The 27,702-nt window shown below is 43.1% G+C and overlaps 1 protein-coding gene across 1 annotated transcript in view; it reads left to right on the top strand.

Annotated features, from left to right (window-relative positions):
• The first annotated feature begins 366 nt into the window (after positions 1-366).
• The window catches only part of MAU2 (MAU2 sister chromatid cohesion factor), a 35,464-nt gene continuing 8,128 nt past the window's right edge, over positions 367-27,702 (top strand). The window contains exons 1-16 of the mRNA XM_039333000.1: positions 367-984; positions 3,954-3,971; positions 4,765-4,830; positions 6,409-6,504; positions 8,911-9,005; positions 9,456-9,483; positions 11,663-11,818; positions 12,805-12,951; positions 14,824-14,914; positions 16,216-16,319; positions 17,674-17,751; positions 19,809-19,874; positions 20,622-20,705; positions 21,985-22,034; positions 24,484-24,561; positions 26,181-26,292. Of these exons, the coding sequence (XP_039188934.1) occupies positions 412-984; positions 3,954-3,971; positions 4,765-4,830; positions 6,409-6,504; positions 8,911-9,005; positions 9,456-9,483; positions 11,663-11,818; positions 12,805-12,951; positions 14,824-14,914; positions 16,216-16,319; positions 17,674-17,751; positions 19,809-19,874; positions 20,622-20,705; positions 21,985-22,034; positions 24,484-24,561; positions 26,181-26,292 (1,842 nt within the window). The 5' untranslated portion in view covers positions 367-411. The remainder of the gene's footprint in view (positions 985-3,953; positions 3,972-4,764; positions 4,831-6,408; positions 6,505-8,910; positions 9,006-9,455; positions 9,484-11,662; positions 11,819-12,804; positions 12,952-14,823; positions 14,915-16,215; positions 16,320-17,673; positions 17,752-19,808; positions 19,875-20,621; positions 20,706-21,984; positions 22,035-24,483; positions 24,562-26,180; positions 26,293-27,702) is intronic.

Genomic DNA, 27,702 nt, shown 5'->3' with positions numbered 1-27,702 from the left:
GCACTTTTTTTTATTAACAGCCTTAAATCTGCAACACGCTTTTGGAAATTAAGGACCGGTGAAGTGAATGGAAATGGACAGGCAATCCCATGGAGGTGCAAGGTGTACTTTTGTTTTATACACATTGTTTTTTCAACGGGAAAAACAGATCTAGAAAGGGGAGGATCTGTTTCCTGACCTGGGAAAGAGAAGTGGGGATAAAGATTTTCCCGGAGAGTAGGATTCTTTGTCTCCCAACTCAGTCTCTCCAAGCGGGATGGTGGGTGGGTGGGGGTATGTGTGTGTGTAATAAGCCACCACCGTTTCTAGGACTCGCTTTCCCATCAAGCATTGCGAAGGCTGCGCCTGCGCAGTGAGTCTCTCAATTCCGCCTCGCAGCGACCTCCCGGTCCTTACGGAGGCCAAGCCAAGATGGCCGCCGTCGGGGCGTCGGGCGGCTCGACGGCGACGGCGGGCAACGGGGGCGGAGCGCAGGCTTCATCCTCCTCCTCCTCCGCTGCGACCACCACGACGGCTCCGGCGTCTTCCTCCACTCCTTCGTTGTCCTCCGCAGCCGGGGGAGCAGCAGCAGCTTCAGCCGCCTCGTCCGTAGCAGGACCCCAGCCCGCGGTGGGAGGAAGTGCCGGGCCCGGCTCGGGGGCGGCGCAACAGGCGGTGGTGCCCGGCGGGGCTGAGGCCACGGCAGGAGGGGGCGGCGGCGGCTCCGCTGGTTCCTCGTCGTCGGCGTCCTCCTCGTCCGGGGCCGGCGGCGCTCCGGTGTCGTCGGGGGCGTCCGAGTCGTGGTACGTGGCGCTGCTGGGCTTGGCCGAGCACTTCCGCACCTCTAGCCCGCCCAAGGTGCGGCTCTGCGTCCATTGCCTCCAGGCCGTGCTGCCCCGCAAGCCCCCCGCTCGGGTCGAAGCCCGCACCCACCTCCAGCTCGGCTCCGTCCTCTACCACCACACGCGCAACGGAGAGCAGGCCCGCGGGCATCTGGAGAAAGCGGTGCGTCCCGGGGACTGGGAAGGGAAATGGGGTGACCGGCGCCCCCTTCATAAGGCCGGAGGGAGGGAGGGCTGCCACGCTTGTCTACACGTGTGTGCATGTGGTCCCAGACAGGGAAGCAAGGTAGTCCTCGATTTGCGACCACAAGTGAGCCCCAAACTTCTGTTGCTAAGTGAGACGTTCGTTTGAACTCGGCCCCATTTTACCATCTTTCTTGCTACATTTGTTAAGTGAACCCCTTCAGTTGTTAATTTAGTATCAGGGTTGTTAAGTGAATTCGGCTTCCCCATTGACTTGGCTTGTCAGAAGGTCACAAAAGTTGATCACATGACCCCAGAACACTGTAACTGTCATAAGCTGTCATTCAGTTGCCAAGCATCTGAATTTTGATCACGTGACCATGGGAATGCTGCACTGGTCATAAGTCGCTTTTTTCAATGCTGTTGTAACTTTGAACTGTCACTAATGAATGGTTGTAAGTCAAGGACTACTTGCATTTGTATAGCCAGACTTGTACAATTTCCTGATGGTGAGAACACTTAACAAGTGGGACAACTTGCCTCCAGAAGTTGTGGGTGCTCCATCACTGGAGGCTTTTAAGAAGAGACTGGACAATCATTTGTCTGAAATGGTATAGAGCAGTGGTTCTCAACCTGTGGGTCGGGACCCCATTTGGGGTCAAACGACCATTTCACGGGGTTCGCCAAACAAGGCTGTCCGCCATTTTTTCCCCCTTTTCTTTGGCCATGCCCCTGGCACCCGGTGATGTATAAGTGGTTGGGGGTCACCACAACATGGGGAACTGTATTATGGGGTTGCGGCATTAGAAGGGTTGAGAACCACTGGTATAAAGTCTCCTGCATGAGCAAGGGTTGGACTAGAAGACCTCCCAAGGTCTCTTCCAACTCTATTATTCTGTGCAGGCCATCTCAGAGCTGAAACTGCTGCTGTCCAGATGTGCTGGACCTTCTCAGTCGTGGCCTCAGAGTGTGCAGTAGTTTCTCCTGACGCTCATTGACTGCCCATTATAGCATTTCCTATCCTCTTCCCCTGGGTCTTCCACCCTGCAGGGGAAGATGCTAGTTCCGTTCATGTTTTGATTCTGTTTTTCTTTTCATTCCTGTCCCTGACTTTCAAAATATTTCTTTTCTCATTAGATTTTTATCTTCCCTTTTGATCAGGAGTGCAAGGTTTTATATTTAGCACTCCTTTCTCCTACTTTTCCATTGAATGACAAATATGTTACCGTTGTGGAGTACTAACTACTAAACTTTTGCTCGTGCTGCATTTGAGATTATTATTAAGAGGCTTTGAGAATTCAAGTAACAAAAGTGACATATTTTAACTGGGAGTGATGTTGATTGTAGAGCAGCACATCTGGAAGATATCAGGTTGGGCAAGACAGTTCAAAATGAATCTGGCTTAGTGTTGATTGCTGCATAAAAAAGAAAACCCTAAGGAAGATTGTACAGTTTCTCTATTGTGCCACATATTGCTACATTGTTATAAACGGATGAGTTTGAGGTACAAAATGTTTTTCATTTTTTTTTGTCTACATGCATAACTGGATAGATTTTTAAGGCAGCTGTACAATAAACAAAAAAGAGGTTATAGCTAAAAAAAATATTTCTAGGTATTACGAAAGGAGGCAGGAGCTTTTCCCAAAAGTCTGGTGGAGGAGAATGCACAGCTCTTAAATGCAGACATTTGAAATAAGACAAGAGTAGAGTTGAAAAGAAAAGAAAATAACTTTTCTAGGAATAAAAGAGGGAAAATACGTAGGAACGCAGGAACTTTGTTTGTACAGGTAGTCCTTGACTTACAACAGTTCATTTAGTGACCCTTCAAAGTTACAATGGCACTGGAAAAAAGTGACTTGTGGCCATTTTTTCACATGACTTTTCTAGCATCCCCGTGATCATGTGATCAGAATTCAAACGCTTGGCAACTGGTTCATATTTATGACTGCTGCTGTGTCCCAAGATCATGTGATCGTCTTTTGCTACGCAACATCAATGGGGAAACCAGATTCACTTAACAACTGTGTTACCAACTTATCAACTGTAGTGATTCACTTAGAAAGGTCGTAAAATGGGGCAAAACTCACTTAACAAATGTCTCACTTAACAACAGAAATGTTGGGCTCAGTTGTCATAAGTCGAGGACTGCCTGTACTGAAATCAGACATCCATCTTGCATTGTAAGGTAACAATTGGAAGGGATCCCATTTCAGCCTCAGGGCTGCATTTCCTCCTGGATAATCACCCAAGGTGGCAAATGGCAGCAGTGGGCAGAATCAGTGTTCACAGTCTTAGAAACATCAGAGAAAGCTGATAGCCTCCCTTCCCAGAGCAGTTTGTAGCAGCATTCCTGCCTTCCACTCTCTCAGTTGTTTTCCAGCAATCAAGTGGAAGAGAAAAAAAATGAGAAAATCCAGGTGAATATGTATGTGTGTTGGCCTGCATAGTGACATCTTATAGGGTCCAGCTAATTTCCCATTCATAGTTTACACAGATTAGCAATGATTTTTCTGAATCAAGCCTGTCCACCCAAATTGGGAGTTTCCAGAATCTGAATATATCGAGGCTTCTGCTGAGCTTACATAGCCCGTTAAACAGATACAACATTTTAAGAGTGAACTTCAGCAGGCATAGGAAAAATGAAAAATGACTATTTCAAGGAATAAAAGAGTAAGTATGTTCAAGAAGATGGTGAGGGTAGAGTTCAGTTAACCAAGAATCGGTCTTTTCTAAGTTTTGAGACTGCGGGAAGAGTTCAGGAAGGGAAACGACAGTGCAGCACTGACACTTCACTGTGTCTTGACTGGCCACAAGCCATAATAAAAATTATTTGTTCATTTCTTGTATTTCAGAAATAACATTATTAACCGTTCCCTTTACAGATTGCTATAAATTCCATGGGAACGGGATTTCAGGAATTGCTAATTTCTCTCTCTCTTCTTTTTACAGTGGCTGATATCACAACAAGTATCCTTTTTTCTGGTCTCATGAAAACTGGAATGATCAATTATCAGTTAAACTTGTTTTGAAAGTTAACACCAACTCGGCCTGCTTGCCTGCTGCTCGTACAAGTGGGGATGCGCGCGCTCGCCCATCTCTTCTGCGGCTTGGTTCCGAAGGGCTCATGCACTGGTAGAGGCCACGGCCCAGGGATTTAAACATTTTAGGGCCTAAATTTGCTGAAATTATTCAGGCAGGCTGGAAAGGGGGGTTTGCATTACAGACAGGAGCACTGAGCAGTTATAGAGAGTGTAGAGTATAGAGAGGAAGGACGAGGGGGGACACGATAGCAGTGTTCCAATATCTCAGGGGCTGCCCCAAAGAAGAGGGAGTCAAGCTATTTTCCAAAGCACCTGAAGGCAGGACAAGAAGCAACAGGTGGAAACTAACCAAGGAGAGAAGCAACCTAGAACTAAGGAGAAACTTCCTGACAGAACAATTAACCAGTGGAACAACCTGCCTCCAGCAGCGGCGAATGCTCCAACACTGGAAGGTTTTAAGAAGAGACTGGACAGCCATTTGTCTGAAATGGTGTAGGGTTCCTGCCTGAGCAGGGAGTTGGACTTGATGACCTCCAAGGTCCCTTCCAACTTTTTTATTATTATTATTACTACTACTACTACTACTACTACTACTACTACTACTATTACTACTTGGCACGTCGTGCATTAAACACAGCACTGGATCTTTTCCAATTAAAAATGTCTATTGTTTTAACTTTTAACAGAAAGTGTTATTAGCTTAACATGGACACTACCAGATTCCGCAGTTCGAGGATGTCAAATTTGAAGCTGCCAGCCTCCTGTCTGAGTTGTACTGTCAAGAGGTAAGAAGGGCATGTTTTCTGTGCATTTCTTTAAATGCTAATATTTAATGGGTTTGATACACAAAGAATATATAAAACTTTCTTCCATATAAAATAAGAGCTAAGACGTTTTATCAGTCTTTGTTACCTGACTTATTTGCATGTCAGTAGCACTTCTGCTAAAAGGAACTAATCATATAGTGCAGGGGTAGGCAACCTTGGCTCTTTTATGACTCGTGGACTTCAAATCCCAGAATTCCCAAGCCAGCATGGCTGGTTCGGGAATTCTGGGATTTGAAGTCCACGAATCATAAAAGAGCCAAGGTTGCCTACCCCTGCTATAATATTTTTACAGCACTCTCTGGGTGGTTTACAACATCAGGCCTATTGCCCCCAACAATCTAATTCCTCATTTTATCGACCTTGGAAAGATGGAAGGCTGAGTGTCAACCTTGAACCGGTCAGGATCAAACTCCTGAGTATGGGCAGAGTTAGCCTGCAATACTGCATTCTAACCACTCTGCCGCCATGGCTCCTAACTTCTAATAAGTAGAATTAACATCTTGGTGCCCCTTTTGGGGAGCTTCTAGGTGTTAGGAGTTCAGAAGCAGATGTAAGTTTGTGTGAATGCACAATAACTCATAGAGTTTCCAGTCATCCATCTATGTTGACTATCCTTCTCTAGAAAGGCAAAACAATCCACCCAGTGCATCTGTCTGGAATGCATTTAACTGTAGATACCATGGACTGAATCCCTTTGCTGACTAATAAGCGCTTTGCTCCCGATCTTTAAACCTCTTCACACAGATTTTGCTATGGTTCGACATATGAAACTCTTCAAAGAACTTTGAGGCATTGTTTACCTTAAAGAATCTTTATTCAAGTAGCAACACATAGGCATGTACATAGTCCAAGCCAAAATCTGGCTTCCCTTCCCCTCAGCACATAGTATCAAAGCACAGTTTGCTCTTCTAACTAACAGTCATAAAACACATTCTCCAATTAGTTTGAAATGCTGGCTTTTCGCCCAGTTCTTCATCCTGGCCATGTCTTATCATCTCTTATTACAAACGGCCTTGGTTCTCACCCTTATACAGTATTGTTTTGCCTAACGAATCTCCCATGCACGTTGCTCCTCCTCCCTCCCAGTATCCTCTAATTCTAACTCTAAAAGTAAAACTTAAAGCAGTGTTTCTCAACCTTGACAATTTTAAGGCATGTGGACTTCAACTCCCAGAATTCTACAGCCAGCATTGCTGGCTGTGGAATTCTGGGAGTTGAAGTCCACATGCCTTAAAATTGTCAAGGTTGAGAAACACTGACTTAAAGTAAAGGGAAATGGATGCATTTCCATATGTTGTCAAAGCAAGAACATCCGATGTTAGCAGCGCTGACAGGTTTTACAGAAATGTATTCGCTAAAATGTATTTTGGGGAAAGGTGTGTCATTTCTGCAAAATTGTGCACCCTCCCATTAATAGAATGGTGTTCCATTTGCTTTACAAGGCATGACTTTTTCCGATTGACTTTGTGTTTGAGTCCCCCTCCTCCTCCTCCATCTCTGTATGATAATCTGATTTTTATTGTCCATACTTTTCAGAATTCTGTTGACACAGCAAAGCCCCTGCTGCGTAAAGCCATCCAGATTTCACAACAGACTCCTTACTGGCACTGTCGCCTTCTTTTTCAGCTTGCGGTAAGCTCAATTTCACTCTTCTCAAATGGTTTAAATTATAGCTAGTCCTCGCTTAACAAACTTAGTTGGGACTGGAATTTCCATCACTAAGTGAAGTGGTTATTAGGTGAAACATTGTGTGACTCCACTACTTAGCGACAGCTGTTAATGGTAGTCCCGATTGCAGGCTTTAGGTGAGGACCTCACACTTCTGCCCTGCTGTGCTGGCCTCTGCTTCAACTCCCCTCACCCACTTATCCTTCCTCATTGTTGCTCTTTTGGCCACCCTGTTCTCCGCTGCCTTCTGCTCCTGTTGTCCTCCACTGCCCTCAACTAACCTTATTGCCTTCCTCTTCCCATGGGTGATGAGATGTACCCTGCCAAGGCAACTGCTGATGCATAACTGTGGTTGTAAATGTGGACAGATTGCCAGGCATCCAAACTTTGATGACAGGACCATGCGGACGCTGCCACCGCTGTAATTTTGAGGACTGGATGTAACTACCATTTGTTCAGTACGGTTGTAACTTCGAATGGTCGCTGAACCAATGGTTGTTAAGCGAGGACTACCTGTAGGAAAAGCAGCATAGAGTTTGGGGTGATTCTACAGTATTTATAGATACGAGAGGGAAACACGTAAGAGAGATTCTGCGGTGTTAAAAGCTGCAAGGTTGAAGTTGCCACTGAGATGGAGAGTCCTTGTGGGAGAGACAAAACAAGCCTGAGTATCTGGCCCTCAAACAGCAGAAGATCAAGCAAGCAAGACTGCACTCAGCTCTGTAAATTAGTGTTACTACTATTTTTTAAAAATCTCTGTAGCCTTACGGGGGATGCCCAAAGCTGTTCATAAGACAGTAATAAAGAAAGCCTTCAAGAAAGGTGCAAAAAATCCAGCACTGCTTATAAATAGTAAATACAAAAAGTGAAACAAGATTCAGTGGCAGAGCTATGAATAGAATGGAAGAAAAGCAGTAGAAGAGAATTTAAAAGAGAGCTTTCTTCTGAAGTAGTTATTCCACAAATGCCTAGAAAGAAACCAAGTCGTCTTTTAATTCCCGAAAGAATTACCACATGGAGACCTTCTAAAATGATCTTAGGAAAATGTTCTGTAACTGGGATATCTTGTCCTTTGGTGCAAAGTTTCATAAGTGAGCAAGTGAGTGGTGGTGTCATGGTTCTGACAGATGAAACTCTTCAAAGAACTTTGAGGCATTGTTTACCTTAAAGAATCTTTATTCGAGTGGCATAGGGGTTGTACATAGCCAAAAGCTGGATTCCCCTCCCTTTAGCACATAGTATCAAACACAATTCCCTCGTCTAATTAACAGTCATAAATCACATTCTCCAATTAGTTTGAAATGCAGGCTTTCCCTCCTTTGCTCCAACCTGGCCATTTCTTATCTCTTATTTCAAAAGTCCTGAGTTCATACACTGTTACAATATTGTTATGTCTAACTAACTCCCATCACATTCCTCCTCCTCCCCCAGTATCATCTAATTCTAAGAGTAAAGCATAAGAAAGAAAAAGGCTGCATCTCCATATGTTGTCAAAGCAAGAACATCCAATATTAGCAGCGTTGACAGGTGGTTTATAAACTCAGTTCTAAGTATTGAAGCAGTAATGGCACCCTCATAGTGGGTCAAAATAAACAAAATTGCGGTTGCAGTATTGCAACCCAACTCCTACCCCTTTGTCCAGGTATATAGTGCCAGCACACAGACAAAAGGGGAGGAAGTTTTATTACAGTGCTGTGTCCAGCTTCCTGCCTGTCTTAAGATCCACCCACCTTACAGACTTTGGTCTGTGAGAGGAAGGTAAGTGGGGCGTTCTTGAAGAGGTCAGTTAAACTAGTGACTTTTTGCTTTGGGGTACCATTGCTTAATGAAAAATAAACGGGTTTGTGGCATCAACATCCACAGAGCAGGGGTGTGTCAAACTCGCAACATCACGTGATGTACCACGACATATCGTGACTTTTTTTCCATTGCCGGCAATGGGGTGGGTGCGGTTCTGGCATGACAAATCTGTCCTGCGGGCTGGCCATTTGACACCCCTGCCTTAGAGGTTTGCGAAATCTTGAAACATTTTGAGATTGGAAAGTCTTGTTGAAAATTTATTTATTTGAATCCCACCTTTATTATTTTTAAAAATAAAGGCATTCAACCTATGCAGCACACCTTCATCCTCCTCCTCCTCACCACCACCTACGAGGTGAGCTAGATTGAGAGAGACGGACTAGCCCAAGGTTATCCAGCCGCCTTTCATGACTAAGGCAGGATTTGAACACACGGTCTCCCGGTTTCTAGCCTGGTGCCTTCACCATCAGTAGATCAAACTCAAAATCGCACATTTTTGGCTGTCTGGACTCTGGACCATTTCAGAGCCATTTCAAGCTCATGTGTGTCCCTCTGTGTATTCCCCACTAGCAACTTCACACGCTTGAGAAAGATCTGGTATCCGCCTGTGACCTTTTGGGAGTTGGAGCAGAATACGCCCGCGTGGTAGGATCAGAATATACAAGGTGGGTGGATTTTTGAAAAGGGAAACAGGGAAAGGAAGCATGTTCTGTAGTCTTTTGCAGACTGAAATATTTTTAAAAGGTTTTATTAAAGTTTATCTTAATGTAAAATTCCAAGGAAAGTTAAAGGCAATAGGAAAAATGTGAAAGGAAAAAGAAGGGGAAAAAGATGTGAAAGGAAGGGAAAAGAGAAAAAAAAGTGATTCCACCTTTTTTGGATGCAGTAATTGCAAAGTCAAATTACAGTGTCAACTTTTTAGTTTCAATTAGTAACTTAGTCATTTCTATAGTAACAGCAAAGTAAACATGAAAAGTTACAGTTTCCTTCCCCCACTCCCAAAATATTTTTGATGCAGTTTTAGATATGAGAATTCGAGGCAAAATGAGAATACATTGTATTTCTGGGAGATCTCTACAGTGTTAGAATCTTAACAACTTTCCTTTCTTTTTCAGAGCACTGTTTCTACTAAGCAAAGGCATGGTAAGTTTTCTGGGGCTTAGACAAAAGAATATTTACTTATATATTACTTTAAAATCTGCAGTCTTGCTTTGTTTTCTTTATAAAAGCAATGGATAATAAATAGATTTTGATCTTGTAGACCAGTGTTTCTCAAACTTGGCAACTTCAACTCCCAGAATTCTCTAGTCAGCATGCTGGCTGGGGAATTCTAGGAGTTGAAGTCTACACATCTTCAAGTTGCTGAGATTGAGAAGCATTGATCTAGACTATTGATAGACATCCGCTGAAATGAGTAACAACATTGTGCTAACCCACACATCATTTCAAACGTGTGACTACCCTACCTATGTTTTATATTCATATATAAGTTTCCACATAGATATGTAATTCATATCCATGTGGAAACTTCTTGAGAACTTTTAAAATGCCTTGGAGAGTTTTAGAGAGGCAAACATGAAAAAGTAACTTTGTCTGTTGGTTTGGAATAATTAAGATTCCATGAATGTAGGATTTGGGGAGGTGATAATTACACTTGTTGCTGCCATTTTTACCATAGTGCTGGACTAAGCCAATCTCAGATTAATTTAGCAAATACATTTTATAATGTGTGGGTTAATTAGGCTTGCATCTGTTAAACAAAGGGTGGCTAGTTTTGGAGTGGCTAGAGCAGGGGTAGGCAATCTTGGCTCTTTTATGATTCGTGGACTTCAACTCCCAGAATTCCTGAGCCAGCCACGCTGAGGGGACAGGGAGAGGTTTCCAAGCTGAGCCATGCTGGCTCAGGAATTCTGGAAGTTGAAGTCCACGAGTCATAAAAGAGCCAAGGTTGCCTACCCCTGGGTTAGAGGCTGCATTTAACTGCTTCAGAGAACAGGCGACTTGTAGGTTAAGTAATGGGATAAAATTTGCATATAATTTTGAAAATATTTTTTCTGGGGTTTTTTTCAGACGTTTGTTTTTTTTTTAGGTCATCTTTAAAATTTTCTAGACTACTTGAAGACTTAAGTTACAGTTTATATACATTCTGCTTCAGAATGATAGGAAGTCACACTGCTGGTTTGGGACAACTGTGCCGTGAGTTTTTAATAGCGCAAACAGAAACGTCCCTGGAAGCCACAACAAGGTGCAGATCTCGGGTCTCCAAACTGATCAACTTTCAGACTTGTGGACTTCAACTCCTAGAATTCCTCAGCCAGCCTGACTGGCTGAGGAATTCTGGGAGTTGAAGTCCACAAGTCTGAAAGTTGACCAGTTTGGAGATGCCTGGTGTACATCGTCTTCTCATTTCTTAAATGATCCTGAGAATAACAGAGATGGACCCCCAGGGATTGAATCAGTGTTAGAAAGTGTCGTTTAAAGCTCTAAAATGAGTATAATACCAAGTATAGTGTGTATAAATCAATTGTAAGCGATTGGCATGGAAGGTATAAATTATAATGCTAAGTTTGGTGTTGCACATACAGGAGAACCACTGAGAAAAAGCCATCTTGGAACCTGTAGTTGAGTTTTTACCTATTTCCGTTCTAATTGGGCTACCTTAACTTATTTTCGACGTCGTTATTTTTGGTATGTTCTTTGGGGTTATCTCGAAATGACGAGAAGCCAAGTTAAGCACGGAACTGAGGACTTAGAAATAACTCTCCTTCCCACATTTAAAACAGGTAGTCCTCAACTTACAGCCATTCATTTAGTGACCATTCAGAGTTACAACAGCACTGAAAAAAGTGACTAATGACCATTTCTCACACACTGACAACTGTTGCAGCATCCCCATGATCACATGATCAAAATTCAACCACTGGGCATCTGGCTCATATTTATGACAATTGCTGCGTTCCAGACTCATGTCATTCCCCCTTTGTGACTTTCTGACAAGCAGAGTCAGTGAGGGAGGAAGCCAGTTCCACTTAACCACCCTGTGTTACTAACCTAATAACTTCAATATTGGCTTAACAAGTTTGTGGCGAGGAAGGTTGTAAAATGGGGCAAAGCTCACTTGACGTCACTCTTGCTTAGCGAGAGAAATTTGGGGCTCGGTTGTGGTTGCAAGTCGAGGGCTACCTGTGCTACCTTTTTGTTTTTCTCCTTCACTTGAGAAGATAAATCCAAGACTAAGGAAGCCTGAAGCTGGAGCAGAGGCGCTTATCAAGCGTTCTGAAACTTCAAGTCATTTCTTTCCTTGTTCCTTTCTCCTGGATAGCTGCTCCTCATGGAGAGGAAACTGCAGGAGGTGCATCCGCTGCTTACGCTGTGCGGGCAGATCGTTGAGAACTGGCAAGGGAATCCCATCCAGAAAGAGTCATTGCGGGTCTTCTTCTTGGTCCTCCAGGTGACGCATTACCTGGATGCTGGTCAGGTCAGTGGAAACAGTTCAGGGGACCTTCCATGATAGAAGATTCTTGCTCACAACCTAAGAGCAGGTAGTCCTCGACTTACAGTCGTAGTGGAGCCTCCCCTTTACAGCCCTAAATCTGCGGTGGGTGTAAAGTGGATCACCCACGTGACCGATCCAGTTTTATGATCTCTCTTTTTTTGTGTGTGGCGGTTGTACAGTAGTCACAAAGGAAATGAGTCCCAACCACTATCTGGCCTGGAAAATCTGGTTGTAGCTTGTTGTAATTGTAAATCAAGGCACCAGTGTGACCGGACCTTTTTTTATTTTTGACGTTTTTCATGGCGGTCATTAAATGAAAGATGTGATTGTTAAGTGAACCCATGAGTCCTAGTGGGTGGGGGTTTTTTTGGCCGGAAACCAGCAAAAAACGTCGCAAATCGGTGTCCTGCAACCGCAGGATGCTGCAACCGATCGTCAAGGTAAGCAGGTTGCCAAGCCCTCAAAATGTGATCTTTTGATTGCTACGGGGGGGGGGGCACATTTTACGACGGCTAGAGGTACTTTATGGGCCATAGAGCACCTGTTATGAGGCCGTTGTAATGCCAAACAGTTGTAAAACAACAAGTCATAAGTCGAGGACTACTCTAGAATGGAATTGCAGAGCAAATCTATGAAGGAACAATGAGTGGAAGAAGATAAAAAAAACGAATGTAAGCTTGACAGGTATCTTCAGAGATCTTTAATGTCCCATCATTAGAGAAGATGAATGGAGAAGAAGACAACAGCCGTCAAAATGTATGGTTGACCTAGGTCAGGGGTGGGCAACCTTGGCTCTTTTATGATTGGTGGACTTCAACTCCCAGAATTCCTGAGCCAGCCTTGCTGGCTCAGGAATTCTGGGAGTGAAGTCCACCAGTCATAAAAGAGCCAAGGTTGCCCACCCCTGACCTAGGAAGTATGGCGCCTTTGATTTGGGCGTCACGTTTGGTTTTGACTTTGCTCCTCAGGTGAAGAGTGTCAAGCCATGTCTAAAGCAGCTGCAGCAATGCATCCAGACCATCTCAACTCTTCACGATGATGAGATCCTGCCCAGCAACCCTGCAGACCTCTTCCATTGGCTGCCCAAGGAGCACATGTGTGTGCTGGTTTACCTGGTGAGATGCTGCATCTGATCTTGCCAAAATAAGTTAATGCACCGATCCATCCAACGGGGGCTTTTCAGGATCAGGGGCCGAGGAAATAGTCCTTTCCACATAAAGAAGGAGCTCCCTATTTCTCCTTTAACCTCATCGTGGCAATATCCCAATCGCATCGCACTCCTGTCTGAAGCACTGAGGTGCTTCCGGGTTGAAAGGATGAGCTGATGACATTACCGTTGCCTGGGGGGACACCCAGTTGGGGGCTTCATTCATGTCCCCAGCAGGAGCTGGAGCAAAAGGACAGGAGCTCACCCTGTCCCACAGCAGCCCTCAGGTCTCAAACGCAGGCTTGCTAACTTCCAACCCAGCGTCCTAACCACAGGACCCAGAGTGCTCCTCTAGTATCCTAATTATAATTTCAGTAGCTAGCAGTGTGGGGGTGCATTACTGGCTTTCCTTTCCTCTGGGTGATTTTGGTTTTTGTTTAGAATGTATTCCAAATAATTGATGCCTTCTGTTTAATTACCAACATTTCTAGGCAGCAATGTGGTGAGAAAGACCTCAATGTGTGGCTTTGGAAAGCCACCACTCACATTAACAGACAATACTGAGCTGAATGGGCTTACAAGATGGCATGGTTTCCCAAGAGCATCATAACTCATTGATAGAGTCCTTTCTTTCCTTGCAGAAATGTCCCAGTTTTAGTCCCTCGACTTTCAGCTAACGGAATGTTTAATAGTACAGGGGTTTTACTTCTGGAGACTTTGGGGAGTTGTTACCATCAAATATTGTCAGCATTGGCTAGATTGGGGGTGTCCAACTGTGGCCACTTTAAGACTTGTGGACTGCTAATCCCACAATTCTCCAGCCAGTATGGCTGGCTGGGGCATTCTGGAAGTTGAAGCTCGTAAGTCTTAAAGTGGCCACGGTTGGACACCGCTGGACTAGAGATGGTCTAATGGAATAACCCAGAGATCCCCAACTTTTTGGGCACCAGGGACCAGTTATGTGGAGAGAGGTTTTTCTGTGGACTGGAAGGGGCGTGGTTTCATGTGCTGCCTGCATCCCACGGGTGGGGCTTTGCTTGTTTGTGTGGCCCGGTTGCTGGCATGCTGCAGCCCAGTACTGGTCCATGAACTGGGGGGGGTTGTTGGGGACCCTTGATCTAACCTTTAGATATCAGGAATTCTGAGATAGTGGTTTGGAAACAGTTTTCTGGATTTTAGCTTGAAACTGAAAGAGATGAAAATGTAACCTTGGGATTTGATGAGTGGAACTGTTTTTAAGTTCAGAAATATTTTGTGATATAGTTTATTCTACTTGCAATTCATGTTTGTATCTGTACTAGAGAAAGTCGGAAGTTAACCTTTTGTCCTTTTCTCTTTGTACCACCCAATTTTGTTTTTCCTGCTTTCCCCTTTCTTTTTCTTTTTAAACCATTTAAACCATCTCCTCCTCCTCCTCCTCCTCCTCCTCCTCCTCCTCCTCCTCCTCCTCCTCCTCCTCTTCTTTTGAAATTCGATAAAGCTTTATTTTGTTTTATTAACAAAAATCACCCTGTAATATTAGTAAAGGCATAGCTTTCTGTTTTTTGTACATTAATTGTATCTTTGGTGAGAAGGCTTTTTCAGTGAGGACAATTTGGCAGTGCCATGTGCCCTGTTGTAAGGAAGATGAATGTGCCTGTTGTAATTGCCCAGGTGGCGTGTCAGCATGGGCACTCACAGTGTTGCTAACTGCATGTTATATCATTTAGAACTCTGTCCTATCTTTGTTTTTCATGTAAAACTAGTAATGTTAATTTGCAGCTGGGAGAGCATTGAAGCAATTTGTTTCGGGATTGCAAAACGATCTGCAAAACAAATGTGGGGTTTTTTTTTTTGCCAGGTGACTGTGATGCATTCGATGCAGGCTGGATATTTGGAGAAGGCCCAGAAATACACCGACAAAGCCCTGATGCAACTAGAAAAACTCAAAAGTGAGCAGAATAAACTTCTTTGGTGTGTGTTTTCACAGAGATTCTGTTCTTGAACGCCCCGACTTGCATGCTTCATTTCTCTCTATTTTCCCTTTTACATTTATTGTTGCTTTTTCAGACTACTAATGTCCTTTTTCAGGACCAGTGATAGGTCATCTCCTAAACGCTGTTCTTGGTTTTGGCTCATTCAGACTTGCATAATTAGCCAAGATCTTTTCTGAACTTAAGGAAAGGAACCAATATCACTTTGCTTTTCAGTTTAGCAATGCCAGAAAGAACCACCTGATTCTTGTGGTAGGATCTTTTTGGGCATATGACTTCTACCTTGCACTGAGGGAAGGATAGGATAGGGGATGTTTTTGCCAAGCCTGAGCTTTAGCAAAATGCCCCATGTTCCCAAGATTTTTGAGCCCTTGCTTTTATAAGCTAAAATATTACTGCCCGCTTCAGAAAAACAGTTTTGACTTACGACCGTAATGCAGCCTGCCCATTATGGTCATAAGTCACAACAGTTATAAAGCGGGTCATCACATTCACCGACCCGATTTTACAACCCTTTGTGTGGTGCTTCTCAAGCAAACGCCAGAAGTAAAGGCTGGTTTGGGGCTAAAAAAGTCATAAATTGCGGTCACGCAACCATGGGACCATGGCTGAGCACCAAAGAATTGAGGCCTTTGAGCTATTGTGCTGGAGAAGACTCCTGCGAGTCCTCTGGACTGCAAGGCGATCCAAACGGTCAGTCCTAGAGGAGATCAACCCCGACTGCTCTTTAGAAGGCCAGATCCTGAAGTTGAAACTCAAATACTTTGGCCACCTAATGAGAAGGAAGGACTCACTGGAGAAGAGCCTAATGCTGGGAAAGATTGAGGGCAATAGAAGAAGGGGACGACAGAGAATGAGGTGGCTGGATGGAGTCACTGAAGCACTAGGTGTGAGTTTAAATGGACTCCAGAAGATGGTAGAGGACAAGAAGGCCTGGAGGAATGTTGTCCATGGGGTCGCGATCGGTCGGACACGACTTCGCAATTAACAACAACAAAACCATGGGACACTGCAAATGGCCACAAATTTAGGCCAGTTGCTGAGTACCCAAAATTGGTCACATAATTGTGTGAGAATGGGGAGATTGGATGTCAGAACTTCCGAACTAGGTTGTAAATACCTTTTTGAGGGGTGTCTGTCCTAACTTCGAACAGCCGCTAAGCAACCAGTCTTAAGTCGACAACATTCAGCTTGGCTGAGCTGTTCCTTTTCTCCTTTTTCTTTTCTTTTCCTGAACCACATCATTTCTTTCCTTCCAGTGCTCGACTGCAGCCCCATCTTATCATCTTTCCAAGTCATCTTGTTGGAACATATCATCATGTGCCGGCTGGTCACAGGGCACAAAGCTACAGCCCTGCAAGAGGTAAAGACTTGCATTGCTTTTAGGGCAGGGATTCTCAACCTTGGCCATTTTAAGGCCTGTGGACTTCAACTCCCAGAATTCCTTAGCCAGCCATAGTTGGGAAACACTGCTTTAGGGTATTTGGTGTCCTTTGGAACTGCTGCTGGTGGTGGTGGTAGTGGTGGTGGTAAAAGATGGATGGAGACTCGGATGAAATCACCACTCTTTGTGGTTGTTGAAAAAGAGATAGTCTTGGAAGCCTTGGAATGTCACTGCCACAATTATTCTGTCAGGCAATTTCTCCTTAGTTCTAGGTTGCTTCTCTCCTTGGTTAGTTCCATCCGTTGCTTCTTGTCCTGCCTTCAGGTGCTTTGGAGAATAGCTTGACTTTCTCTCCTTTGTGGCAGCCCAGTACATATTGAATCACTGCTATTAGGACTAGGGTTGACATGATAGCAGTGTTCCAATATCTCAGGGGCTGCCACAAAGAAAAGAGGGCCAACTTATTCTCCAAAGCACCTGAAGGCAGGACAAGAAGCAATGGGTGGAAACTAAGCATGAGAGAAGCAACAGAGGTGGCGCAGCAGTTAGAGTGCAGTACTGCAGGCCACTTTAGCTGACTGTGTTCAGCAGGTCAGCGGTTCAAATCTCACCGGCTCAAGGTTGACTCAGCCTTCCATCCTTCTGAGGTAGGTAAAATGAGGACCCAGATTGTTGGGGGCAATGTAAATATATATATACATTGCTTACTGATGTACACCGCTTAGAGAGTGCTTGCACTTAAAGCGGTATATAAGTCTCATTCATAAATAAATAAATAAAAACCTAGAACTAAGGAGAAATTTCCTGACAGTTAGAAAATTAACCAGTGGAAAAAGCTGCCTCCAGAAGTTGTGGGTGCTTCAACACTGGAACTTTTTAAGACGAGACTGGACAACCATTTGTCTGAAATGGTATAGGGGTCTCCTGCTTGAGCAGGGGGTTCGACTGGAAGACTTTCAAGGTCCCTTCCAACTTCCAACTTATTCTGAGAGCATCCAAGAGCCATGAATGGGCTTATTCTGGCCATTTTCAGCATTGCAAATTATAGGTAGCTTTTGTAAAGCATGGTGAAATGAAATGAAAGCTGGCCAAAGTCCCCCAGTGAAGCTTTACCTGATACGTTTTCTACTTGAGGAGGCGGGATGTTGCAGCATCAGGAAAGCGATTTTACAAAATAATTAAGCAATCCCCAAAGTGCAACTGGAGTCAGCAGTTGTGTCAGAAAAGAGGAAGGCAAAGAAAGGAAGTGAACCTTTCTAGGCCGGGTAAGTCAGAAGCATCGTTGAGAATCACCTAGGATATTTAAGTCATGTTCTCTTCTGTTTACGCCAAGATTTCACAGGTATGCCAGCTCTGTCAGCAATCTCCCAGGCTGTTCTCTAATCATGCTGCTCAGTTACATGCTCTTCTGGTGAGTATAACTGCCCAGTTCCTGAAGTATACCACGATGCCTGTAAATCTAGATTTTCATGAACCTGTAGAATTTTATTCAGTGTGGGGAAACTGGAGTTCCCTTCATTGAAAAGCTGCCAGTTTTCAAACAAATGGAGCCCCACAACGCTTTAGAAACAAGTACAGGCTGTCCTTGACTTACGACAGGGGTCTTCAAACTTGGCCCTTTTATGACTTGTGGACTTCAACTCCCAGAATTCCTCAGCCAGGCACCTGTGCCTGGCTGAGGAATTCTGGGAGTTGAAGTCCACAAGTCATAAAAGGGCCAAGTTTGGAGACCCTTGACTTACGATCACAACGGGGACCAGAATGTCTATTGCTAAGCAAGGCAGCTGTTAAGTGAGTCACACCCGATTTTACGAACTTTTTTTTTTTTTTTGCCATGGTCGCTAAGCAAATCACTGCAATTAAGTGAATCATGCCATCCTTAAGCAAATGCAGCTTTCCTCATTGGCTTTGCTTGCCTGAAGGTCCCAGATGGCAATCCCATGAGGCTGGGATGGTACAGCATGGTAAATACTTGCTGGTTGCCCAGCGCCTGAATTTTGATCATGTGACTGGGTGTGTGTGCTACAACGATTGTAAGTGCAAGATGGGTTGTAAGTCACTCTTTTCAGTGCTGTTGTAACTTTGAACAGTCACTAAACAAATGCTTGTAAGTCAATGGCTACCTGTACCTTCATTGAGCAATTCAGTTGTCCCAGCATAAACAGGAGAGAAAGAGCTTCTTAACTTGACTATTCCTCCCGTTTTCTAAGAGCTTGGCCTTGCGGTGAATTTGTTGAAATTCTTTCAGTTTTCATAGATTGGGTGGACAACCATGGCCCTTTTATGACTTGTGGATTTCAACTCCCAGAATTCCTGAGCCAGGATGGTTCCCCACTCCTACTATAGATGAAGAGGGCCTTCAATAAATCCTCCTTAATCCATGTGAGCAGGGATTTAGGTGGACAGTTTTCCCCAGTTATCTGTGCTATGTGTACATGCAGAAGCAACATTTCTATTGAGATTATTTCGAAAATGCTCAAGTTTCCTCTCAAGTCAAGAGGATGAGCTTGAAATGAAGTTGAGGATAAGGTTAAAAGGCTGGGAATAGGAAAATTCAGATTAATATCATGAATGTTCATTGAAGTTATGTAAAGAAGAAGAAACAGATATGAACTGCTGTAATGAACTCTATTGAAGGCCAACACTGACAACAGAAGGATTTAAATGAAATATTTATGTGGAGAAAAAAGTAGGGCAATATCATTCCGAAGCTTAATGCCATGTTACAAAGAGAAGGAATATGTTTATTTCTCTTCTGGAATTTCTGCTGCATTCCCAGGTGGGAAGAGAAGTTAGATTCATATCTGCTAAAGCATACAGGTAGTCCTCAACTTACGAACACAATTGAGCCCAAAATTTCTGTTGCTAAGTGAGACATTTTGTTAAGTGAGTTTTACCCCATTTTATGACCTTTCTTGCCACAGTTGTTAAGTGAATCGCTGCAGTTGATAAGTTAGTAACCTGGTTATTAAGCGAATCTGACTTCTCCATTGACTTTGCCTATTAGAAAGTCACAAAAGGTGACCACATGATCCTGGGACACTGCAACCGTCATAAATAGGAGTCAGTTGACATGAATTTTTATCATGTGACCATGGGGGTGCTGCCATGGTTGTTAAGTGTGAACAGCAGTCATAATTCGCTTTTTTCATTGCCATTGTAACTTTGAACATTCAGTAAATGAACTGTGGTAAGTTGAGGATTACTTGTAGTGAACTGTGAATATACTGTAGATCAGGGGTCTTCAAACTTGGCCCTTTTATGACTTGTGGACTTCAACTCTCAGAATTGAGGAATTCTGGGAATTGAAGTCCACAAGTCATAAAAGGGCCAAGTTTGAAGATCCCTGCTGTAGATCTATACTGGGAACAAAAATCTACACACCATGTACACTTTCCACCCTCCCTCCCCCACATTTTCTTAATTACCAAAATATCTTTTCTTTATCCCTGCTGTTTTCCATTGAAGGGGCTGTACTGCATTTCTGTGAACTGCATGGACAACGCAGAAGCGCAGTTTACCACAGCACTTCGGGTAAGGTTGCACTCAGTATGGCAGGGGATGTCAAACTGGTAGCCCCTGGGCCAGATAAGTTACGTGCAGGCCACGCCCACCTTGGCTCTGCTGAGGCAAAAAACCGTCGCAATACGTCACGTGACGTGATCGAGTTTGACACCCGTGCAGCATGGCTTTCTTCTTTTGTTTTGTGCTTGTGGGTAGAAGTCTCCCTTTCAAATAATAGAGTTAATTAAGCAACTTGGAAGGCTCCTATTGCTGTGAGCTATACAGACAGTCCTTGGCTTAGAGCCATAACTGGGACTGGAATTTTGGTTGTAAGTCATAGTGGTTGTTAAGTGGAAGCATCCATGTGATCGGACCTGATTTCTCAGCTCTTTTTATGGCATTTAAGTGAATCACATGGATGTAAGTTGAACCTTGCAATTGTTAAGCAAATACACTCCGAATGGGCATTGTTTGCCAGAAATGGGCAAAATAAATAGCAAATCTCAGGCACATGACCCTGGGAAGCAAGCTGCAACTGGTCATAAATGCCCAGCTGGTTGCCAAGTCCTTAAAATGTGCTTATGTAGCCATAAGGGAGCAGCACAACGTTTTACAATGGCTGGAGGTATTTTACAGGCTATAAATCATCCTTTCCAAGGATGTTGTAACTCCAAATGGTTGTTAAACGACCAGGCGTAGGTTGAGGACTACCCTGTAAGAAGGGGGAAGTGCTTTAACCTTTTTTTTTTTGTTATATATCTGTTTTCTGTGCTGTAGCTCACCACCCATCAGGAATTGTGGGCTTTTATCGTGACGAACTTGGCAAGTGTCTATATCAGGGAAGGAAACCGGCATCAAGAGGTAAGTGTCTTGGCTGCAGTATTGGGCTGTAAGTGAAATGTGAACATTTGGCTGCATCATATAGAGCAGGGTTTTTCAACCTTTTCACCCATTGTACCACTTTTAGGATATGGCAATATCCAAGTACCACCAGTCGCCTAGCAAGATGTCAAAAACTTGATGACCAAAAAAAAAAAAAAAAAGGAAAAAAGTGATAAAGTACAGGTAGTCCTTGACTTACAACAGTTCGCTTAATAACTGTTCAAAGTTACAATGGCACTGAAAAAAGTGCTCCCCAAGCCACAGCCGAGCAAGATACCTGCCTGCCCACCCGGCAGCGCTCTTCCTCCTGTCCGAGGTTTTCATTGTTGTGAGCATTTCTGTTGAGGATTGGCAGTGGGGATGGAGTGGGGGTTGTTTGGTTTTTATTTCCCCCATCTGCTGGGTGGTGGCAGCAGGTTTTGGTCACTTCACATGACCCTGGGACACTGTGACCATCATAAATATGAATCAATTGCCAAGCATCTGAATGTAAACCACAAGACCCTGGAGATGCTGCAACATTCCAGCTGATCAGCGCTTCTTGTGGGCTCAGCAGAAGCACCAGGATCAGCGCCGAGCTCCAGCTGGAGCCTGGTGCTGATCCTGGTGCTTCCACTGAGCCCTGACAGACCTGCAGCTCCAGCCATCTCTCGCTCAGGCTTGTGTGTTGCTGCACCAGTTCAGCTCATTCCATTCCCCCGCTACCACTTTTCTAGGATAGTCGCGTACCACCTGCCAGGTGCCAATGTACCACAGGTGGTACTCGTACCACTGGTTGAAAAGCCCTGATATAGAGCATACTTTGTTTTTAAAAAGTCATTTCAAGGTATTCTGTAAACAGAATCTTATGCTTTAATGTCTTTTCCTACACTTAGGTGTTCTTATGTCTTTTGTCTTCTTCTAAACTACAGCTCAGAGAACAGTTCCAAATTTGCATTCGTGCGGCTTAGAATTTAGTACATTGTTTAGTTGCGAATAGAATGTTTTTATTTTATTTGCACAGAATATGAATCATGTGAAATCATCAGAAGCCAGGCAGGCTGGTTTGTAAATGTGGAAATCCTTTCAGTTTGTACAAATAGTCTGAACTGTATCTGAGAGAGAATTTTTGGCTTTCTCAGACAACATCTAAGTCCAGGAAGCCTTGAAGAATGTTCACACGATAAACACTCAGTTATACAGGACTGCCTTTGTCCTGTATAACTGTAAACATGATTTTAAAAACTAACTAACTTTCTGATGTCTTCCTCCTCTCCAGCTTTATAGCTTACTGGAAAGAATAAACCCAGACCACAATTTTCCGGTGAGGTAAGTGAATCAGTAATTCCCATTACAATATAATATTATGTAAGCCATATAAAGCCATTATATTGGATGGCTTGAAATGATTCTTTGACATCAGCAGTGCTTTTAACTCTTGTAGGACTCTGGTGAACTCTCTTATTTCATGACAACATTTTTATATGCCTGGAATTCAGATAGGCAATTTGATCACCAACAACAGTAACCGATAGTGGCCCCAATGGACATTTAAAACAATATAGTATGCCTTGTCAGTCTGCACTTCGATCCCTGTTCCTTTTTTTTAGTTTATTAATTACATTTACATCCTGTTTTTCAAAGAACAGAAGTGACATACACATTCTGGTATGAATAAGGAAAGAATAAAACTGAAAACCTGAATAACCTGAAACAATAAAACACTATTGTTTTATATAGCACATAATCTGAACGATTGTGTTTAAATGTGGTGCTTCATAGTCAAAACTGAGAGACTGTTCTCCCTGGTGGAAGACTTTCTGAATAGGCCTTTGAAACTGACCTCAGGGCTTGGATAGCTTCAGATTTTTAAGACACGCTAAAGCAAAAGAGATAATGAGTAATTTGACAGGAAGGTTGTGTGACAGTTGCAGTTCATTATTCTCATCTCTCTACAAGTCCTCTGCTCTTTAAAGAGAAAAGTAATAGAGGCAGACTGTGTTAAACAGTACATCATCAGTCAGGCTACAGACCTTGAAACCCATCAATTTTTGCCTCCATTCCAAGTTTTTCAAAACTTTTGTGACCTCAAAACAAATCTGTTCCAATTTTCTGGGCAGTTCTATTTAAGGTTGAACTAGTTTAGCAGCCCCCAGACCATACGTAGTACGTACGTACACACATACATAAGGGGTCCTTGGTACATTGATGATCTTACCTAGATTGGATAATGAAACATCTACAAGAAAACAAACAAGCTCAGAGAGCACCAAGGACCCCTCATGTCAACCCCGAGCTACAAATATTCCCCTTGATTAATACATACATACATTCAATGTCAAATTTATGTGGCTGTCCATCTTATAAAAAGTGACTATGGGAGGCACTTAGGAAAATGATAAAACAATAAACATAATTATAAAAAAAAACCATTCGGCTTCCAGCACAGAACATCCCCTGAAATTATTTGCTAGGAGATTAAAAGGTTTCACATAGAATGTTTTATTCTATTTGTTCCATATATGCATATAGATGTGGAGGGCTAATCCCTCTGGAGAGGCAGAGAAGCATAGAAATCGGGCTTCAGCTACTATTCCCATTCAGCTTGAGAAAAGCAATGCCATTGCCACAAGGGGCAAAGAAAGAGTGGACATGAGGAAGGGAAATAGATGACAGGAGCCAGAGTGGGCCAGTTGCCTCTTTTAGAAATAGGCTATGAGGCTAAGGGACACTATAGAGTGCCCAGCCTTTTTTGGTTGGTGGACTGGAGGGGAAGGAAGGGGGAAGCATTTTATGCGCATGCACACACAAATGGGGCCGTGAGCATGAGCAACGCAAATGGGACAGTACTAGTGTCCACGTGACACTAGCACTGCCCTGTTTTTGTTGCGCAAACGCTAGCACCTCCCCGTTTTCGCCACACAATGCCCCGGTTTTTGCCATGTGGCGCCCCGTTTTTACCATGCAGCGCCCTGTTTTTGCCACGCAGGACCCTGTTTTCACCATGCGATGCCCCATTTGCATAGCGGCAGCGGCGCTAGCGCGAGTGGGGGTGAGCACATGCGCACTTATGTGTGCACTGACCAGCCTGTTCCACGGCCCACTGGCCAGCAGGCCACGGACCGGGAGTGGGCCGTGGCCCACAGGTTGGGGGATGCCTGCTCTAGAGAGATTTCCTTTAGTGCCATCAGCGGCTTATGGGCAGCACCCTGCCTTGTCTAGGCTGATGCTGTATGAAGACTCAGCCAGCTTAGTTTCATGAGGGATTTGATGTAATGTTGATAGCAGGTTGTGATAGGTAATCTATGTGTTGATAAGAGAGATTCCGTAAAGATGATCTCATTGAACCAACAAATATGGCTAATTTTTGCCTGGCCTTCCCCTTACATGTATCAATTCAATAGGAATCCATATTCCTAAATCCAGCACTTTATAGATATTTTGTAGAACGATGGCCTACCTTTTGTGGGCCAGTCTTGACAATAATGTTTGAAAGTAAAGTCTAAATCAGGGGTAGGCAACCTTGGCTCTTTTATGACTTGTGGACTTCAGCTCCCAGAATTCCTGAGCCAGCCATGCTGGCTCAGGAATTCTGGGAGCTGAAGTCCACAAGTCATAAAAGAGCCAAGGTTGCCTACCTCTGGTCTAAATACTTTGAATAACAGATCAGTTGATAGAGGTTCACTGGTAACATACAATTGGCCAGTTGGAATGCGTGATTTCCCCCCTTGGGCTGTTAATGCTTGCTTACTTGCCTCTGTGTCTACTCTGTCTCCAGCTCTCACTGTCTTCGAGCTGCTGCTTTCTACATCCGAGGGCTGTTCTCCTTCTTTCAAGGAAGGTACAACGAAGCCAAGTGAGTCACAAAGCATTTCCTCTTTTTGATGAAAAGACAGGTCAAAAGCGGGATTCTGCTCAGTTGCACTGCTATTTGATAAGACCTAAATACTCTGTTAAGACTCTGCTTTACCTAAGCAGAAAGCTGCCTTTTTGTACTGAATCATCTGAATGAGCGCTGTCCCCTTGTCAAGTTATCTGTATGGTTGCCAGGTAGTCCCCCCTTTCCCTACTCTATCATCTTGAGAACTTCCCCAGTCTTAGCATACTAGTAGTGGCCAAAATTGTGGAAACCTTTTTGGAAAAGTGTACAGTAGAAATGCCACTTTTGGTTAAGTTTCCACCATTTTTTCTTCTAATTTCTTTATCATTGTAGTGTTGTTCACTTAATACTACTATTTTACATCGCTTTCTGGGCAACCAGTCAACTCTTTGCACCATTACTTTAATTTTATTACATTTTACAAGCTCACTAAATGAAAGAACATAAAAAAAACCCAACAAACTGGATAGCAATCACATAACACATTGACAAACGTCCTCCTCTCCGCTTCAATACATGACATCAATAACTGAATCCTACTGTGATCTGATTGGCTCATTGCCAAAACAAGATGACACCCGATTGGCTCTCTAAACACTCATGCTCATTGGCTACAATCAGATGAAGGAAAGCTACCTGGTATCAACCTAAGCAAGTTGTGCTTCCTTTTTCTGGTTATTTGGCTATAACTTTTCATAGACTACAGTACAGATAATTGAACAAACTATGTTGCATTACATTCTTGATTAAATTATCTTTCCATCGATATATAGTTTTATGGCACTACTCCAGAAAAAGTGGTGTTATTAGCCATCAAACCTCAAAAATACACTTTTCTCAAAAGGTTTCCACAGTTTTGGCCATTACTGTTTGGTAGTCCTTGACTTATGATCACAATTGAGCCCAAAATTTCTCTTGCTAAGCCAGACAGTTGTTAAGAGTGTTTTGTCCCATTTTATGATCATTCTGGCTACAGTTGTTAAGTGAATCATTGTAGTTGTTAAGTTAGTAACACGGTTGTTAAGTCTGGCTTCCCCATTGACTTTGCTTATCAGAAGGTCACAAAAGCTGATCACATGAGCCCGGGACACTGCAACTGTCATAAATATGAGTTAGTTGCGAAGTGTTTGAATTTTGACCATTAGAATGCTGCGATGGTTATATGCATGAAAAATGGTGAAAGGTCATTTTTTTCAGTGCTGTTGTAACTTCAAATGGTCACTAAACGAAGTGTTTAAATCGAGGACTACCTGTAATCTCTGTAGTTAGCAGCTCACTTAATTGCAAGTAACTGAACAAGTATAAAAATTAAACATTAGTAAAACTGTCTGAATTCTGTTGAGATATTCATTATTGAAAGGATAAAATGCCTCCAGGCCACTACTTCATTATTAGTGCAGAGTCTGAAGACTTGTAATAAAATTACAGTAATACAGCAATTTAAAGCTTCTTTAAAAAGCAGAGTTATAGATAACTACAGTAATGTTCAGATTGTAAATGAGGTGCTGAGATAGGTGCTGGAAGAGGCCAGTTTTTAGTTAAACCTCTTACATTGCCCAAAATGTTTTCTTTCTTTTAATCTTTTGTTTCGGTAGACGTTTTTTACGAGAGACACTAAAAATGTCAAATGCAGAAGATCTAAACCGATTAACAGCATGCTCTCTTGTTCTTCTGGGTCACATCTTCTACGTGTTAGGGAATCACAGGGTAAGTCATAAAATCTTTGTCAGTGGTGTTGACTTTTTCTTTTGTCAATGAAATAAGAATGTGAAATTAATTTTAATGCAAAGTTTTGCCAATGTGCATATCAGTGGGCTGAAGGGTAGTGGTGAAAGTCATATGGTTAGCTGGAAAATTTGTGGCCTCTGTATTTGAATCTTCATATTGTGATTTATTTATTTGAAGCAATGTGGGGCAATCACATGCATATACATACCAAAAATCCAAAAGCTTTCTGAGAAAATACTTGTAGCTATACATCTTCCTGCTTTTCCCCCCTTATAAAATGTGAAAGATAGATAATTTCTGTATTTCTTTGCTGTACGCTAAATTATCCCACAAACACTGCCATTTATCGGCTTATTGCAAATAGTCAAATCAGTATTCCGGAAGAAGTGCGAAGTTGTAGTGAAAAATTAATTACAAATAATCCTCATTTAACGACCACAATTAAGACCAGCTACTCCATTACTAAGTCAAACATAGTCACTAAGAGAAATATCACATAATTGCAGCAAATTTACCTCAGTTCCATTGTGGCCATTAAGCAAATCCAATCAGGATTGGTCAACAGGCACCAGAAACTTAGTCTTCCAAGTTTTTAGAGTTGTGCTGGAGCCCATCTTCAGGGGCCAAAGACTGAGCCTCTGGTGCCTGCTGACCAAGCCAGATTGGATCCTGCAACATTATCCTGGGACGTGTATATTTGCCTTTATTCATTAAGCAAATCACCCATGGTGGTTAAGTGGGACATTGCATGATTTTGCGATGTTACTGCCAGCTCCTTCATTTACTTTGCTTGTTAGATGTAAGCTGTGAATGTATGGCACTTAACATAACTGCAGGGATGCTGCAGCCATTGTAAGTTTGAGGAGCAGTAACGAAGTTACTTTTTCAGCACCATTGTGACTTCACATGGTCACTAAACAGTGCAATTGTTAAGCAGGGAGTACCTGTAATGAGATTAATTTAACTTTTGTTGCCGTTGTTATCCCCATGCCTGGCCTGTAGGACTCGGGATGTTAGCCTTGCCTCTTTCGGCGAGACTTATGATTTTTGCTGCATCTTTGATTGTGGTGATGGTGACGAAGAACTAATGCAATCATAACTCAATAAGAGATTATTCCTCGTGTGCTGTCTTGTTTTCAGATTTTCTTTCAAACAGTAGACAAATGTTTGAAACAGACTCGATTGATTCAAATCAGGCAAACTTTTCTGAAAGAGGCTGTTTCTTACTCATTTATGTATTCAGATAAAACTTTATTGAAAGGAAAAATGCATTGTTTTACAGGGTGGGGGGGAGGGAAATGAAGGCAACTGTCTGCGTAGGACATTTTATTTTATTTTATTTAAAACATTTATGTAGTCACTCAACGTAAATGCAACTCTTGGCCTCTC

The sequence above is a fragment of the Crotalus tigris genome, unplaced genomic scaffold (assembly GCF_016545835.1).
Source record: "Crotalus tigris isolate CLP2741 ecotype Arizona unplaced genomic scaffold, ASM1654583v1 scf7180000024471.848039, whole genome shotgun sequence".
NCBI lineage: Eukaryota > Metazoa > Chordata > Lepidosauria > Squamata > Viperidae > Crotalus > Crotalus tigris.
Note: the sequence above shows the minus strand (reverse complement) of the source record. Positions and strands in the feature narration are given on the sequence as shown.